Source organism: Onychomys torridus, chromosome 17 (genome assembly GCF_903995425.1).
Source record: "Onychomys torridus chromosome 17, mOncTor1.1, whole genome shotgun sequence".
In the NCBI taxonomy this organism is placed as follows: domain Eukaryota; kingdom Metazoa; phylum Chordata; class Mammalia; order Rodentia; family Cricetidae; genus Onychomys; species Onychomys torridus.
In genome coordinates this window covers 40,557,717-40,575,438 of record NC_050459.1, presented here as the reverse complement: position 1 = coordinate 40,575,438, position 17,722 = coordinate 40,557,717, and the positions used below count along the sequence as shown (strand labels likewise).

At 42.5% G+C, this 17,722-nt stretch overlaps 1 protein-coding gene across 3 annotated transcripts in view; it reads left to right on the top strand.

Annotated features, from left to right (window-relative positions):
* Positions 1-14,447, top strand: part of LOC118597631 (storkhead-box protein 2) — a 108,681-nt gene extending 94,234 nt beyond the window's left edge. For 2 of the 3 annotated variants that reach the window (XM_036209233.1, XM_036209234.1), the window contains 2 exons: positions 593-2,867; positions 7,944-14,447. In XM_036209233.1, the coding sequence (XP_036065126.1) occupies positions 593-2,867; positions 7,944-8,139 (2,471 nt within the window). In that variant the 3' untranslated portion in view covers positions 8,140-14,447. Of the gene's footprint in view, positions 1-592; positions 2,868-3,013; positions 3,068-7,943 lie in introns of all 3 variants that reach the window. The other variant, XM_036209235.1, reaches the window with a different exon arrangement.
* The last annotated feature ends 3,275 nt before the right edge of the window (positions 14,448-17,722 follow it).

The window sequence follows — 17,722 nt, the reverse complement described above, 5'->3', positions numbered from 1 at the left end:
TAAAGTCTTTAAAAAATGAGTGTGTGTGTGTGTGTGTGTGTGTGTGTGTGTGTGTGTGTGTAGTATTCTCTGATATTGAGATAGCTATTTTAACCTCACTTCTCTGGTGATCTTATTGAAAAACTTATTTTCCATGAATTTGCGTCATATACATTTAAGTTTCATAGGAAACTTTTCATCTTCCTGCCCTTTACAAAATAGCCTCTCTTTCCCGGTGTTCAAGAAAGGCCTTGGAGCAGTAACCATCTAACTCTGCGTGACTTGCGCCTCTCTCTTGCAGCAACTTTTCTGATGTGGTGTAAGGCATGGAACCCAAACAAGGTCTCACACATGCTGGGCCAAGAGTCCCGACGCCCTTCTCCATGCCCAGTCCTCCCCCTGTTTTAACACCTTTTCTCTCTCTAGGTGGTAAACCTGCATAGGAGTCATCAGAGAAAACTGGGATTCACACGAAGCATAATAAACACCTCTGAAGCGGCCTTTCATGCCATGGGGTGACACTTCAAATTTGGCAATGTTAATAGGACTCTGAAAATCAGGGATGCACAGCCTGCCCTTTCTTCTCTCATAAACGTCTCTGTTTCTCTCTTAGGTGTTCCAACCCCAAGCCAAGAAATTCTGAGGCATACCCTAAACACACTGGTCCGGGAGAGGAAAATCTACCCGACTCCAGATGGCTATTTCATTGTGACCCCACAGACTTACTTCATCACGCCTTCCCTCATAAGAACTAACAGTAAGTGGTACCACTTGGATGAGAGGGTACCTGACAGGTCTCAGTGTACCTCTCCACAACCCGGAACCATAACGCCCTCTGCCTCAGGCTGTGTCAGGGAAAGGACATTACCCAGAAAGCACTGCGACTCTTGCCATTGCTGCCGAGAAGACATGCACAGCATGCATGCCTCCACTCTGCAGAGGAAACCCGCCAAGGACTGCAAAGACCCCTACTGCCCCCCTCCCCCGCTCTGCCAGGTGCCGCCCACTGAAAAAAGCAAAAGCACTATAAATTTCTCCTACAAGACGGAAACTCTCTCAAAACCGAAAGACGGTGAAAAGCAGTCCAAGAAATTCGGCCTCAAGTTATTCCGGCTGAGTTTTAAGAAAGACAAGACCAAACAGCTGGCCAATTTCTCGGCCCAGTTTCCTCCCGAGGAGTGGCCCCTCCGAGACGAGGACACGCCGACCACCATCCCCCGGGAGGTGGAGATGGAGATCATACGGCGGATCAACCCGGACTTGACGGTGGAAAACGTCATGAGGCACACGGCACTGATGAAGAAACTTGAAGAAGAGAAGGCTCACCGGAGCAAAGCCGGGTCCTCCGCCCACCACAGCGGAAGGAGTAAAAAGAGCCGGACTCACCGCAAGTCCCACGGGAAGTCTCGGTCCCACAGCAAGACTCGAGTGTCGAAAGGCGATCCTTCGGATGGCTCACATCTGGATATCCCAGGGGAGAGGGAGTATGAATTCTGCGACCCTCTAACCAGGGCCCCCAGGGAGGGCTGCTTCATCATCGGACACAAAGGAGACAACTTCATCATGCACAGCAACACAAATGTGATCGAGTCCCATTTCCCCATGACGCCAGAGTGGGATGTGTCTGGCGAACTGGCCAAAAGGAGAACGGAGATGCCCTTTCCCGAACCTTCCAGGGGAAGCTCCCACTCCAAAGTGCACCGAAGCCACAGCCATACCCAGGACCGGAGGTCCAGGAACGAGAGATCCAACAAGGCCAAGGAGAGATCCAGGTCGATGGATAACTCCAAAGGCCCTCTGGGCGCGTCTTCTCTCGGGACTCCGGAAGACCTGGCCGAAGGCTGCAGCCAAGATGACCAGACCCCCAGCCAATCCTACATTGACGACAGTACTCTAAGGCCTGCACAGACTCTTGGTCATCAAAGGGCTCACATTTCCCCTGCCAGCTATAAAGAGGTGTGCATTCCAGAAATAGTTGGTGGCAGCAAGGAGCCTTCCAGTACATGTAGCCTTTTGGAGCCAGGCAAACCCCCTGAGAGTATGCCATCCTATGGGGAACTCAACCCCTGCCCAGCGGCAAAAACAGCTGTGGATGACTATTTTCAATGCAACACCTCTAGTGAGACTGTGCTCACAGCCCCGTCTCCTTTGGGGAAGAATAAAGAGGACCATGACACTTTGACCCTGGTGGAGGGGGTAAAAAAGCTGTCTCCATCTGAGAGGCAAACCCCTCATTCTTCCAGGGAACCTGTTGGGCACAAGGAAGAGTCACCAAAAGGGCCAGGTGGGGGCCCTGCTACCTCTGGTGCTGTGGTAGAGGGGATGGCCAATGGCCGCCTGGTCCAACATCATAGCGCAGAACCCAGCAGCCTGGACAAAAGGAAAGAACTATTCAGCAAGGACACACTGTTCAAACCTCTGCACAGCACCTTGTCTGTAAACAGCTACCACAAATCTAGCTTCTCCCTCCTCAAGTCTCACCCGAAGTCACCTGTCGACACACTGCCAGGCCGATGCGACACACTGGAACCTTCTTCCCTTGGGACGTCCGTGGCCCAAGCCATGCCTACGTCCCAGCGCCAACAGGAGACTGGAGGGAACCAGGAGGCCTCTTTTGACTATTACAATGTCTCTGATGATGATGACTCTGAAGAAGGGGCCAACAAAAACACAGAGGAGGAGAAAAACAGAGATGATGTGGGCACCATGCAGTGGCTTCTTGAGAGAGAGAAGGAGAGAGACTTGCAGAGGAAGTTTGAGAAGAACCTCACCCTCCTCACCCCAAAAGAAACTGATAGCAGCAGCAACCAGAGAGCCACCCATTCAGCCCGCCTGGACAGTATGGACAGCAGCAGCATCACAGTGGACAGTGGATTCAACTCCCCACGGTAGGGAGAGATGTCCCTCAGTATATGCATACACCTGCCAGGGCCCGGGGCTTTATGCAGATAACCGACCAGTCTCAGATTGTGAATGCGGGCTGTGAGTTGTGTGACTTGTGTTGTTAACAGCCTGTTTCTAACTTCTCTTTCAGGAATTGAAAAAAAAAAAATGTTTCTGCAGCTGTAGAGATCACCAATCTGGACTGGTGGGTTGGTTCCTTCCCTAAGCCTTGCCTCAGACTAGCCTGATTAACTCCTAGTGTTTTCTTCTCATTTGTATTGCCAACCAGGAGGAAGGAATTTTTTTTTTAAGTCCTTCAAAAAAAAAGTAACTTTCTGAGAACAATGAATACAGTCAGTGGGAAGAAAGGGGTGGGCAGTACATTGGTACCAGGATAATGGCCCCTCTAGTGAGAATATAGTAGTGGGCTTTACAGTCTTTCCAGAGGATCTAAAAGCTCGTTACCATTCTGACTCCTAGGCTGTGTGGCTCAGAGGTCTTCCTCTTCCACCTGTGTGTGGATGGAGACATGGAGGCTTGCTCCCTTCACAAAAGTTAGGGGTGCCTGTACTCTATGAGAGCAAAACCATAGCCCACATTTTCCTCTGCCCAGCTGTTGACTGACAGTGTCTGTTTGGACATTGTCATTTTTTGTAGCCTTGATAGTTCAGCAGTGTTGACAGTTCAGAGTGTATAAACCCTGATGGTCCTCTCCAACGCACCGAGGTTGTTTAGGGTTGACAGTCACAAACCCAGGGACGCCACACATCCTGTTTTTCTCCATAACTCTTTCTTCTCCTTAAACAGCAACTTGGAACCTAAATCTTGCTTCTAAATTCTACTCCAGATTGGTGATTCTAAGATGCAGAAATGATCCTGAGATGTACATTCCTCATTGTCTTCGATTCCCAAGATCTCATAGTGTTTACAATCACAATAAGTACCCACATAGGGACTTCAGATCTTCATTTATGTATTAAGAGTTATAGTTAATTCCATTGCAATCATTTCACCCTATTTCTGGGTAACTTGGGGATGCATCATTCCAAAGTCAGACTTGGGGATTATAACAATTTTTGTTCCATAGTTAGGCATTTACTATTTTTTAAAGGACCAGATCTTGACTTATTATTGTAGCTATTTTGATCATGTAACCCCTTTTCCCCAAGTTAACACATAAATGGAAGTTCTAATGTCTAATAGACATCTATCAGAGTTGACACTCTGGCAAAGTGCATGGGAATCTTGGAGCCTGGGTCTCTCTGTGGGCATTAAGGATGTTCAAGAAACCCCAGAGAGCAGTGGCCTTGGTCTTTTTAAAGAAACTGTTTTGCTAATTTTTTTCCCTCCCAAATCAGATTTCATTTTCCAATTAGTTTTCTCTGTCCTTATCTATTTATTTTCCTGTTCTATACTTTTTCCGATTTCTAGTGGAAATCCTAGCACTAACAACCAGATACTTGGAGGTCTGTGGTAAAAGTTCAAAGACATTGCTTATAGAAAAGATGCTTTCCTTGCTTGTATTTTATGCACATTATTTCTTATCACGTAGACTCCTCTGCCTAATTCTTTTCTTATTATACTTCCAAGCCCTTCCCATTGCCCCCTCAGCACCTGGACTTCAGCAGTAAATGGTGAAGTTCCCAAGACTGTTGTCAAGGAGATGTTGGGAGTGAGCAGCTTCTAACCCAAAGCCCTGCGTAATATTGAAAACTTTTGTTTGTGTAGGGGTAAAAAGAAGTATCCATGAGATAGCCGAACCACTATCTCCAAAGAATATCTTATCTTGAAACTTGGGCTGTGGAACATAGAATTTATAAGTAGAGTTACTTCTAGAAGCTTATTTTCATTTTGAAATAAGGTACTTAAAAGTTAAATGCCTTGTCATCACAGCAGCAAATGCCCATTCTAAAAAGAGAGAGCCTTTTCCCACCGGCCATAGGTCTGTCTATTAATACCTGATTGGATCTTCTTTTCAGAAACATGTAGCTCTCCCAGAATTTTTATGCAGGAAACCCATTCGAGAATCCCCAATTTTACTGTTTTATGAAGATCCTTTGGTTGGAAGCATGGTGACAAACTTACTTTCTACATACTTTAGTAGGTTCACCAAGCTGCCTTTCTATGTCTGGGAGAGAACAAAAGAGAATATCTGACTTCCAGCGTTTTCAACTTGAGTGGTATTCTAGTGAAATAACACTATCATGCAGATGTTGTTCCATTACTATGAGGATATGAGGAGTGTGGATTTTAAGTAGGCTATTTATGGGAACCTTCCCTTAAAACAGTTCATTAAGCAATTATGATTCTGCCAAGACAAATGATTTTTCTCTACATTTGAAGGTTTTGGTGCTTACCTGGACATCATGGTTAGCCATGATTTCAGTCCCATTTGGTGGAACTAAAGAATATTGGGGAAAAAAAAAGTCCACAAAGGATAGAAACTTGAACTGTGCTATGGGAAGTCATATTGAAACTGAGAAGTGTTGAAGTGAAGAGGTCACTGTTTTAAATATGAGACCCCAAACTGGTTGAGCAAACATCTACACAACTTTGAGAGAGACTGTGTGCTACCCTGGGCCTGTGCTCCTCTGGAAAGCTACGTACTGGAAAGAGGATGGGGAGCAGAATCTCTCCACCTAGAAAGTCCCAAATAGTTCGCTCTCTCTCCTTTCTTTTTTCTTTTTTTCTTTCTTTCTTTCTTTTTTTTTTTTTTTTTTTGAGAAATGGTCTCTCTGCATAGTTCTGACTGTCCTGGAACTCACTCTGTAGCCCAGGCTGGCCTCGAACTCACAGAGATCCGCCTGCCTCTGCCTCCCGAGTGCTGGGATTAAAGGCGTACCCTACCACCGCCCTGCCTAAGTAGCTCATTTCAAAGGTTGTGTTCCATTTGCTTTCTTTTTAAAATTAAATATGAGAAGTATTTTACTACTAAAAAGTCAACTCTGTTATTAGTATATCCTGATCCCTCCTTATGACTGTCATAAACTCTGCTCATGATTACAACCAGGATGAAATATATTCTTTGCAGAAACTGGAATACAGTGCATATTTATCCCTATGAATATATTAGACCTAGCTCAAAGGAGGCCAAAGGTGTATTCCAAAGACATCTCTTAACTAATGGGTCATGTGAGAGTGTTTTTTGTTTCTAGTTCCAAGCACACTATCTGCAATACGGCAGGTACTCAATAAATGTTCAGCTGATTCCTCAACAGCTATTTTTAAAAATAGGTACTTTGGGCCTTACAATTCATTTTCCCGCAGAAAAATATCATTGGCGATAGTTAGATTCCCAAGCTGATCTACAGTAGTTATTTGACGGAGTCTATGATAGGTGTGTAACAGAAATAACGCTGTCCTAACTTTTTAATGTGCCAATACATCAGTGTTTATTTCTTTTTCACAGTCCCTCTGTAAGTAGGTAAATCAAAACACAATTCTCTCCACCATATTCATGAGGAAATTAGATGCTGTTAAAAGTTTTTATCATGTACCAGATAGCTCAGTGTGTAAAAGACACTTACCACCAAGCCTGACATCTACATCGTACTAGGGAAGACCAGAAATGACTCCCACAAATTGTCCTCTGACTTTTGCACACATAGCATCTCCCCCCTGTGCCCCCCCCCACATCGTTTTTTAAAAGTTTTGCCATAATTGGAAGTGCAGTGAATGGAATGTGCCATAAAACCTTTGAGATTCATCATGGTCTTTGCCCTTCATCCTCCTCTGACCCTATACCTCAATGATGGCTCTGGAAAACTGATGGGCTTTCTGGGGAAAGAGGTCAGGCAGGTAAGTAGGAAAGTCGGGTTTTTTTATGTCCTTAGTGGCATTTTGGAGTATTCTTTAGATGTGCCCATCTAACCAGAAGCTTGGTGGAAAAACTTGGCTTACCCTTTTAAGTGCATTAATCCTCTATAATCGAAAGAGTGCTGGTTGGTTTTTTTGTTTGTTTGTTTGCTTTTTGGGGTTTTTTTTTGCTATTGTTGTTTGTTTGTTTGATAGTCAGTAAACACACTGTCTTTTAAACCTTTAATTCTTGGCTTCCTGATGATGAAGACTCAAGTCGCTAAGGGGTCAGAGTTAAATACCCTGTTGGAATTGGCTGCAAAGGGAGGAGATGGCATCTTGGCTGTGGTTGTTGACATGGTAGCTAGGTTTGGCTTAGACTCGGTATAGAGACCAACTGAACTTGGAATCTAGCCAGTGGGGTAGGTGTTCTGAGAATGATTCTGGTTTCTGGGCTCTGTGTAAGTGGGTAAATTTCTTAGAGTCACTTTGGGGACTTTGAATGTGGAGGCTTTTCCCTCCCTCTCAGTCTGATGAATGTTTTAAATCTCCTGTAGTGGTGACATAGATTCAAGTCTTTCCGACTTGGAAAACTTAAGCAGAAGTAATGAAGTTTTAATGTCACCTCATCCTTAAGAAATGAAAATATTTCTACCAAGGGGAGACAGGAGTGAATTGCAGCTTCACAGATAAATGAGGGAGGGGTGATATTCTTTATCTGACCATATATTGTGTTTTAACTGGTGTTAAAATAGAGACAGAGGTATAAAGTATTTATAAATAATTTCATTCCTATTCGTGTGGCGAAGTCAGCTAGTGGCATGCTTGACGTCCATCCACCACCCCATTAGCATCTAATCAAAAGCAACAAAAAAGAATGGAATCTTTCGGTACAATTATGGAGTTTATTCGAGAACCATGATGTCTGTGAATTCTCGACCTTTGGAGAAACCATCACACAGGTATGAGTACTCACTGTTTAAGCCAGAGTGATGGTCATTTGTCACATATTTTGAAGTCACTTTCTTGAAAGGAAAGAGTAGGGGAAGCCATATATTTGGTAGTCAGAAGCCCTTGACTGGGCCTGCTGCAGTTCATGTCTCATGTGATTCCCAGAGCCCGAGCTGGAAGAGCACATGCAGATTATCAGTGGAGATGCCTACTGATAGGACATCGTGAGCCAACAGAGGAAATCTATTAGCTCCATCATTTGCTCTCCCTTCTGGGCTCAATATAGAATTGTTTATGTTCAAAGCAAAACCAAAGCCAACCTTTTATTCTTTTAGCACTCGGGAGAGCCTGGCTTCCAACACGTCAAGCATTGTGGAAAGCAACCGTCGTCCGAATCCTGCTTTGAGTCCAGCCCATGGCGGAGCTGGTGCAACCTTCAACTTCCGTGCAAGTACGGATCCCCCGACCAACGAAGCTGAGAAATTACAGAAACCTTCCAACTGCTTGCAAGCTTCTGTTACTAGTGTATGATTGTCCTCCTGCCTCAGACCTTCTGTCTCGTTTGATACAGCAACATTTACGGCAATTGGGACTGATGTTTACATCTCTGCAAAGACAAACATCTCAAGCACAGCTTGAGGGTCACTTGAGCTGTGCCGCTAAGTAGGCTAGGGCAAAAAAAAAAAAAAAAAAACCCACAAAAAATTGTTATTTCAGAGTATTGCTTTTCACATTTATGGCTCTGTAGCAACCGAATAGCAGTAGGGGAGAGATGTATACTTCTGCTTCACTAACTATATCTGAGCACACATAGGCAAGTCTAAACACTGTAAGTGGAACATGCATTTTTCAATGTCATGCAGTTGCCAATTCCATTTTGAAATGCCACAGATGTGTGTTGCTCCCAGCCTATTGGGGTATGGGGCCAGGGAACGAATCCTTGACAATTCCCCCCACCCACCCCCGCAAAAAGCCAAGTCACAACAAAATGTAAATGTAAGGGTGTCCATCATGAGAGCAATCAATGCCAAACTGAGCAGAAGGGACCCCAGCCCTTTGTGTGTGAGTCCTTTCAAAAGCAGTCACTTTTCACTGTGAGTCTTAATGACGTTCTTACAGGAGCCTATGGAAGAGTGTCAGAGGGTTCCAACGCAAGTCCTTAGAGTGTTTGGTTTCAGGATTCTGTTTTCTGATGCGCTCCATGCTTGTCTTGAGTTGCTTAGCCTTCCATAATCACAAATAGGAATATTGGCCTTTGAAGTGGACAAAGGAAGGGAAATCAGGTCTCGCTGAGGCACAGCACTGAGTGATGGAGAAGGCTGTGTGGACTTTGGGGAGGGATGAATCGGATATTGAAGAGAGATACTCCTCCTTGTGACACTTAGGTTGAGCTATCTTACTATAGTAGATGCAGTGATTAGTTTGTTTGGGAACAAAATGTTCTTTATGATACAAATGAAGAATGTGGCCTGAGGGTGTTATTCTTTCTAATGGAAGAGGGGCATAAATCTATTTTATGTAGTTTTAAATAGAATGCCTAAATTAGGCTGTGGGAGATAATTTTTAGTGGTTGTAGGAAAGAGCAAATTTAGGGAGAGTTGAACGTCAAGCCTTTTATTCCTGGGAAGATATCTATAGAGAAAAACCTTTAAAGTAATTTTTGATTAGAAATGTACATGGGCCCACATAATAAACAGCAGAGTGTCCTCATTCTGCTGGTATGGTATATCCTTAATTTGTACTCCCCTAAAATTTATCAGAATGACAATTATGCATACATGAACTATGCCAGAGTAATGTTTACAGATACTTTGTAACAATTTCACGAGGCGTGTTTTAGGTGGATTGTGTGGTCACTCACTCAGCATCTTTTAAAATGATTTCTTCACACTCTACTTTGGTTTACAATGTCACGCTCAGTATCAAAAGGCTCCACAGCAGGGGGACCACTAGCCAACACACTTCAGTCATACAGGAAAGACACATTTCAAAGGAAGAATATACAGATGAAGCTGTATACCCTAGGATTCCTATATCTGTAGGTCCTGGAAAACTGTCTGCACAAGGGTTACCTCTGATCCCAGTAGACCGTCTGACATGAAGTTATATTCAGGTTAGTGTCAGATGCTTTTCAGAGTCATAGATCATAAGTGAATTCATAAATCACTTAAAATCAATATAAAATATTTTCACCCAAGATTTCAGTGATGAGCCTAAATTTGTGAGAGATTTCTTTTTCTGTGTTAGGGTTAATCACTAGCAGTGCATTTCAGGAAACACAGTCATATGATGTGGCTGGAAATGTGTATGCTCTCACATTTTGCCTGCTCTTTGGAAGATGCATTGGGTCAAACTGGGCTCCTCAACTTTAGTATAGTAAATTACTTTTGTGTGCTTATTGTAGTGAAACATAAGCATAGTTCTCAGTACGTTGCTACATCATTGAAATACTTAAGCCAAATGGGTTTGAATCTTATACATTATTTCCTCCCAGGCATGCCTCAGTTACTAAAAAACATATTATCTCATTACTTAACTACATCCAGAAAGAGCAGCCGTGTATCTGGTATTCTACATAGTCTGTTTGCTCAAGCAGCTGTATACCATACAATTCCTGGATCTGGTCTGTCTAATTTTTTTCTAAAAACCTGCTCTCAAATTTTTGGCATACTCAGATCATTAATAATAGGACCATTAAAACAATACATTAGTCTCTGATAGACCCTCTGAATATAGCCGTTGAAGGAACCTAGTGCTGTGTGAGCAGGAAAGGACATAATTATGTTTAAGAGAAGTTTTGAAACATACATTTTTGATAGTTCACAAGAAATAGGTTTACAGAAGACATTATTCAAATAAAATGTGTACGCTATTTGCCTAATCACTATGGGGTACATGATTAAGAAAGAACCAAACAGAAGAATCTCCCTTAGACCAGCAGCCATTAGCACAGAATGATGGACTTCAAGGATAATATACCACGAAAACAGATAGGCTGTGGAGATACACTCTGATCTGAATCTAATGTGGCTTCTTGAACGGAGGAACATTGGTGGTGGGAAGCACATGACAGGTATGACAAGTCCAATGTGTCTAAGATGGTCTCATCAAGATGGTGAGACTCTTGATGCCCACAGCCTTGAGGCCCTACCCAGACTTTGCCAATACTCTTCTCCACTGGAACCACAGCTTTGTGTTACATGACTGCATGTCTAGTCTTAGTGTTTCTCAATGGAAAGGTTTACAAAACTGAATCTGGTTGAATCTCCGAGAGGCATTCAACTCTAAAGGGTCAACACATCTGTCGGCATTTTGCACACCTATATGTATTATTATGATACAGCATATTATTTTATGGTAATTTTTATTTTTACATACAACTACCTCCATGAATTTGATGAAATGGCAGCAGTGTGTTCAAGTGTGTTCTTCAGAAAAGCAGTGTTGAAAACATGCTTCAGCAGTAGGCCATGGCATTCTGTGTGTGTTAGTGACTTGTCCATTGGACTCATGACTTTCTCCCTTCCCTGGGTTTTCATTCAAGACATTCTTTGGCTTCCCATGATAAACCTGTTGTCTTCTTCCTCTCTCCTTTCTCCCCCATGAAAGCTCATTTGATTTGTTACAAGTGAATGAATGCTTTAAAATTATTGTCTTCCCCACTCTTCCATTCCTGCTACAAGAAAAAAAAGAAAGAAAGAAAAGAAAGAAAGGCCCTCTTTGGCAAAGAGCCACTTGGTAAACATTTGGGGTATTATTAATTACTAAAAGAATTGGATTGGGTTGCTAGGCTTTTTTTTTTTTTCAGTAACAAAATACATGTGAGAAATTTGGACTGCCAACTGGAAGCACTGTGGGCCTCCCTGCCTTTATTATATGCTACCCTATGGAGCCCAAACTTCCTTTTTATTAAAAGAGCTAGCTGTGCCATGCCTTCTGAGATGTCTGTTAAATAATTTGTATACCATTTGATACATTGTGCACATCTCAGGAGACCTTAATGAGTACTTGAAAGGAGCTGTATGTGCACTCAATAGAGAAGACACATAGAAGAGCTGGAAGGAGACAAGCTGGGTAGAGATAATAAATGCCTGTGTCTTTGGTGTTGAAGAATCCAGTTCAGGAAATATAAAGCAAAGGGGAACCTGAAGGAGCAGTGATTTGAGCACCAGCTGTTCCTACATGTCTCCTTTTCAAAACTCAATCAATATTGTTAAGATGCACATTTAAATTCTATTGTGGCCACCACAAAACAAGACTGGTGGTCCATAGGAAAGAGGAATTTCTTCTTTAGGTTGACACAGCTTTGTAATTTACCACTGGTCACCACAAAGTGTACTTGAAGATCAAGTTTGTAACTTGAACGAAAGGCATAATTCTCACAGAACCGTAGTGATCACTTTTGAGAAATGTCTTACCATTTGGAAGGGGTAGCATTCTGTTGGATGCTAACATCCAACAACTGGTAATGTTATGCGGCTCATCCGGGGATCTCAAAGTGCTTCTGAAGCATTAGATTGTACAATTCCAGGGCAGGTCCTGTGTGTAATACCCATGCTTGACAGGGGCAAACAAACGGAGTGATTCAAGATCACCCAGAAACACAGTGGCAGCTATCAATGACCTATTTTCTATCTGTTTGATAGGCCATCATGAGAAATCACTACAATGCTATTTTTCTGATGTGTGCTAATAAAGACAACAAATTCAGCTTGACACCTTGTCCATTTCATTCAGAGAGTTATGGCTGTTTGGAATCTCCACACCTCAGCACACATTGCTGGTATTGGTTATAAAGTGGGAGATGAGCATATCCACACCAAGGCCATTGCTGTTCAAGGCCAATCCAGACATCCACCCCTGTTTACAGTTTCTTATTGGGTTTCTGTAATTCTTGTAAACCCCATCATCAGGAACATTGGCTGCTCCAGGCAGTGGAAGGTGCTGAAACAGTTTTTTTGTTTTGTTTTGTTTTACTTTAAAATCTTTCTAAGCTCTCTTCACAGTGCTCAACTGAGTAACATTTGCTACAGTATATCAAGCCCTGCTTCCTAAGATCTGGGAAGCTGGTCCAGTTCCAAGTGTTTCTCAAATTAAGAGACAGAAGGTCTTTGATACCTGCTTTCTCCATTCCCACAGGCCAGTCCCAGATCCAACTAGCACTGTCAGACCACCGTGGACCCAAGCAGAAGTGACTGAATCTTCCTTACCCACCCAGTAACATCCCACCCATTGTCAAAGCCATCCAACAATGTCCTGTGAGCGAGGGACTCCTAGGTCCGTGTTTAAGGCTTGGAGAAGCTAGAAACAAGAAAAATGAATGCAAAAGCCATGGGAGGCATTGTTTTTCTTCGGGTTAGTTAAATATAGCAGGGAAGGGGTTGCTCTTATCTGAGCTTTGCCAAGAAATATAAACAAACCAGCTGTCACCGCATCTCTCTAAGAAGGTGTTATAGTATTAATGACACAACTGGTATTTTCCCATGGAGTTTTCTCTAGGATGCATTTCATAAATTATACTTATGAGACATTTCGTTACTAAATCTCATGTGTTTGTTAAAGGCACTGGCTTCTCTCTGATTGGCATCCGTCCCCTTCCCTTGCCTTGCATCAGCGACGACGCAGAAGGGCTCCCCCGTGATGGCTTCTCTGACACACACTCCTGTGTCTTTACTGCTGTTCATTGACTTAACACAGTTGATGACTTGCAGAATTTAAACTTTGATAAAGCTCGAGGGGAACGAAGCCTTCTTGTGATTGTATTCGGGCAGTAAGAGGCCTTTGCCCCTTGTTAGCTTTGCATGTGAACACACCCTCCTGTGAATGAGGAAAAGGGTGTTTCCAAGTGAGGCATCAATGGCTCTAGAAAGGCCCAAAATGGCAGGTTAGAGCTTGGCTGGACCCTGTACAGCCGCCTACCTCCCTGTCCAAAGGCTGATCTTGGTACCTCCACTCCCTTGCTCTCGCCTAAAAGAGGTATCAAACCTGAGACCCGAGCTCTCCTCCAATCCCAGTCCTCTACAGCTCCAGGACATGCATCATGCATCTTGGCAGCCCTCACTCTTCCTCTCCTCTGAGGGTCACCCTCTCTGCCTCCTTGCCCCCCCCCCCTAAATACCTACACCACAACCGTTTCCACATTGGAAGGACAGAATACTGTGCAGTATTGTGCACGTGTGCCAGTTAGGAGTAAAACTGCCCTAGGGTCACCTTCATGAAAGCATCAACAGCTACAGATTCAAAGTGCTTAGAGCAGGGACATCAGTACCACTATCTGCAAAAGAATTCAATTTGGGCATCCAAGTTTCGAGGGATCACTATTCTCTGAGTGACTCAATGTGACTATTACATTAGGGGTCAACGAACTAAGAAGTGCAAGTGGGAATTACTGTATGTTAGGAAGGAGTTTTGCAGCCAAGACTGCCTTGAATAAAATGTTTTTGCACTGAAAAAAAAACAAAAAACAAAAAACCTTTAAATGACTTGGTCTCTGGTTGCTGTAAAGGTCATCCAAGATGGATGTTCTGTTTATATTGTATAGTATTTCATATGAAATAACTGCAGTTCATGAAACGTCTTCCCTAATGTTACTGATTTCTAACAGCACATTTGTAACATGGTTTTTAACGTGTCCGTGTACCATATTGTAAATGATGATTCCTTGTCATGCTTAGTATAATAACTTAAAAGGAAAAAAAGGACAGGGATTTTTGTAAGTCTATATTTGAAAGTCCCTCCATATGGTAATATTGTGTTCATGTTGTTTATGTAGTGTTGTGTGAAATATCCATTTTGGATTGTGTTACTTTTTAAGATATTAAATAACATTTGGTTATATGTGTAAGTGGATTTTTTTTTTTTTTTGGTACTTGAGAGAAAAATCCTTTAGACGAGGTCAGTTTTTCTCTTTGATGAATGTGATTTTTGTAACAGAGTTCTGTTGCACATTCTTTATTACAGTTTTTAAATTGAAAACCAAAAATGGAGTTCCTGTATCGAAATTCTTTTCCTGTGGATTTTGAGAAGATCACATTTTGGGGTGGGTTTAACAGAGAGCAATGGCTAGAGCTGTGTGTGGTTTCATTTTCTACGAAGTTATAAAGTAACATGGTTATTTGGGGGCTTTCTCTTTTTAAACCACTCATTTCCAACTTGTAACACAAATTAAATGTCTCACAGGTAAATACTGAGAGGTTTGCCTACATGGTTAGAAGTTAGGGATGCCCACGTGTTCAGTGGTCTTCAAAATCTAGCCATGGGTTTCCAATCCTAACAGCATTCAAACAACCATGTGTTGAAAGAGTTGTTTCTTTTAAATTTGTGTCTAGGGTTGAGGAGATGACACAATAGGGTACTTATTGTATAAGCATGAAGACCTGAGTTTAGATCTCCAGTACCCACATAAACGCTGGGTGCATAGACAATGCTTCTCTATACTGGAGCATCAGAGGCAGAATCCTTGGAGTTTACTGGCAAACAGTCTTGCCAGATTGTTGAACTCTAGGTTAAGTGAGAGACGGTCTTGAAAAATATGGCAAAGTGGAACTGAGAAAGACACTTCATGCCAACTTCAGGTCTCCATATACAAGCATATCTGCACACACATGAACACACATGCATACATCACAAATAGGATTGTGTCTATGTTAAACATGCATAGACTTCTTCCTTGTCAGTTCCCATTAACAATAAACCATAACTATGTTCACAGAATTTATGTTGCAGTAGGTATTGTATATAATCTAGATATTGTTTAATGTGCATCATCTTTAGATGCACATAGGTTATACACAAACACTGAAACATTTTCTGTTACAGTTGAGGATTTGAGTACCTGTGTAGGGTCCTGGAGCCAATTCCCTGGGGCTGGAAAGGATGCCTTTACATTCCTTTGAGTCGGCTCCTTGGTGACAGGCCCCTGGAGAATGAAGTCCATCTTCTCAAACTAAAAATGATACTCTGTCTAATGATCAAGCTAAAAAACAGCCTGTGACCGCCAAACACTAGACCCCCTACAATTGAGACCAATTTTCTTGTAAAGGCAAAAACCTAACCCAGACTTCCAAAAATGTCTTGAACAACAATCTTGTCTTTTGCATTAATTTGAAGAGCCCAAGGTGATGACCTTGGAGGACAAGTCATTTTATTGAGCATGTTTGTTTGACATAAACTGCCACAATAGAGACACTCCCGCCTTTAGGCGTGAGATAGGGATGAGCCAACACATTGTTCCCTGTGCTTTAGAATTGCCAGCTGCTGTGGTCAAGGAGAGGGCACCGTGTGTGTATTTCAGCAGGACCCAGTGAACTGGATGCACGGAGGAAGTCTGGGAACCTCGTAAGAAGGTTGAAAGCATGTTTCTTGCTCCTTTGAGAGAATGCTCACAGTTCATAAAAGTCTTTTCTTTCCAAAGGAAATGGTATAGTTTTAACTTGTTTTTACGTGTTTTAGAGTGGGGGAGATCCCCGCCCCCTCCATAAAGAAAATCCAAGTGGGATATAATTGCCTCCTACTCCGTTTGCCGCTATGAAATTGAGAAACTGAATAATAAAAAGGAGTTAGTCACCTGACTTTCATAACTTATTTAACTGTAAAATCTTATTCCTACTCTGGGAATACTTGGATTTACTGATAATCCCATTTTTGGGCTCCAGACCTTTCCTGTCAAACAAATAGCTCATCTTGCAACCTGTGGGACAGTGTGTGGTGAATATATATATATATGCACACGGCCCCAAGCAGTAATAGTAAGAAAAATCAAGGCATCCGCATGCACTCAGGAAAGGCATGATGGCGGTTTTGATGCATCTTGAAAGGATCACTGGGTGTGTCCTGTGAGGTGTGAAAGTGAACTGCAATCTGATAGGTTAAAAAAAAAAAAAAAAACAAAACAAGACAAAGTTAGATTGGATCCAAGGGGCAAAATGAATATGTTGTTTCCTTATTGATCATGTCTAGGAGTCTGGAGCTGGATCTACTGCCCCCAAAGTGGGTGAACAATCTGTATCTGAGGTCAGTCTCAGCTTAATAAAAGGATTGAGGATGTAGGTGGGTTCTTTAGCCTCAAGGCACCATCAGACTTTTTGGTCACAACCCTTCAGGTTTTCCTTGTTTCTCTTTATTGCAAAATTCCACACATCATTTTCTACCACCTTGGGTTTCTTTTACTTTATTATACTGCCTAAAGACAGTTTTGTGATTATTGTCATGCTATTAAAGTTTGATCGTGGGCCTAGAGATGGCTCAGCGGGTTATGGCCTTTGCCACTGAACCTACTGACCTGAGTTTGGTCCCTGAGACCCACCGTAGGCGAGAATGGACTTCTGCAAATGGCCCTCTGATCCCACATGCATACACATGAACATTCAAATACACAAAAAAAACCTTAGGACTGTTTTTCAAGATTTATTTGTATGTGTGTGTGTGTGTGTGTGTGTGTGTGTACGTACCTGTGTCTGTGTGTGTGCATGCACCTGTGATATCTAGAAAAAGACATCAGCATCCCCGGTCCTGCAGTTGTAGGTGATTCTTAGCTGCCTTACACGGGTGATGGGAACTAAACTCAGGTCTCCTAGAAGAGCAGGAAACACTCTCTTCAGCTCCCCAAAATGTTTTTTAAAAGAAAAATAACTTTTTTAAGTGTTAATTTTATCCTGGCTTCAATTATTCATAACCACAATGGATTAGTTATATTTTATAATTCCTATTCATATTGCCTTAGCCCCAAGTCCACAGACCAGTGTATTCCATCATCTTATTTCTGCTCACCTTTGTGTTGGGAGCTTTTTGACTGCCAGCTCTTCTATGGGGCTCATTCATCTACATTCACTTGGGGTCAGATAAATAACTGTCAATGTGCAGGTATGTATAGACAGGTATGTGGGTGGATTACCGATGGGAAATTGCAGTAGCTCAAATGTATTCCTTTAAACCTATTTTCATTAAACTTACTCTTGGGCAATGTCATACATGTATATAATGCATTCTGATCACACACCCATCCTCCCCACACCCTTGCCAACCTCCCCTTCTCCCTGGATCTCTCACTTTCACACTGTTTTGCTTTCATTTAGTTTTGTGACTCGGCCCTTGATGAGACATCTCTATCACTCCC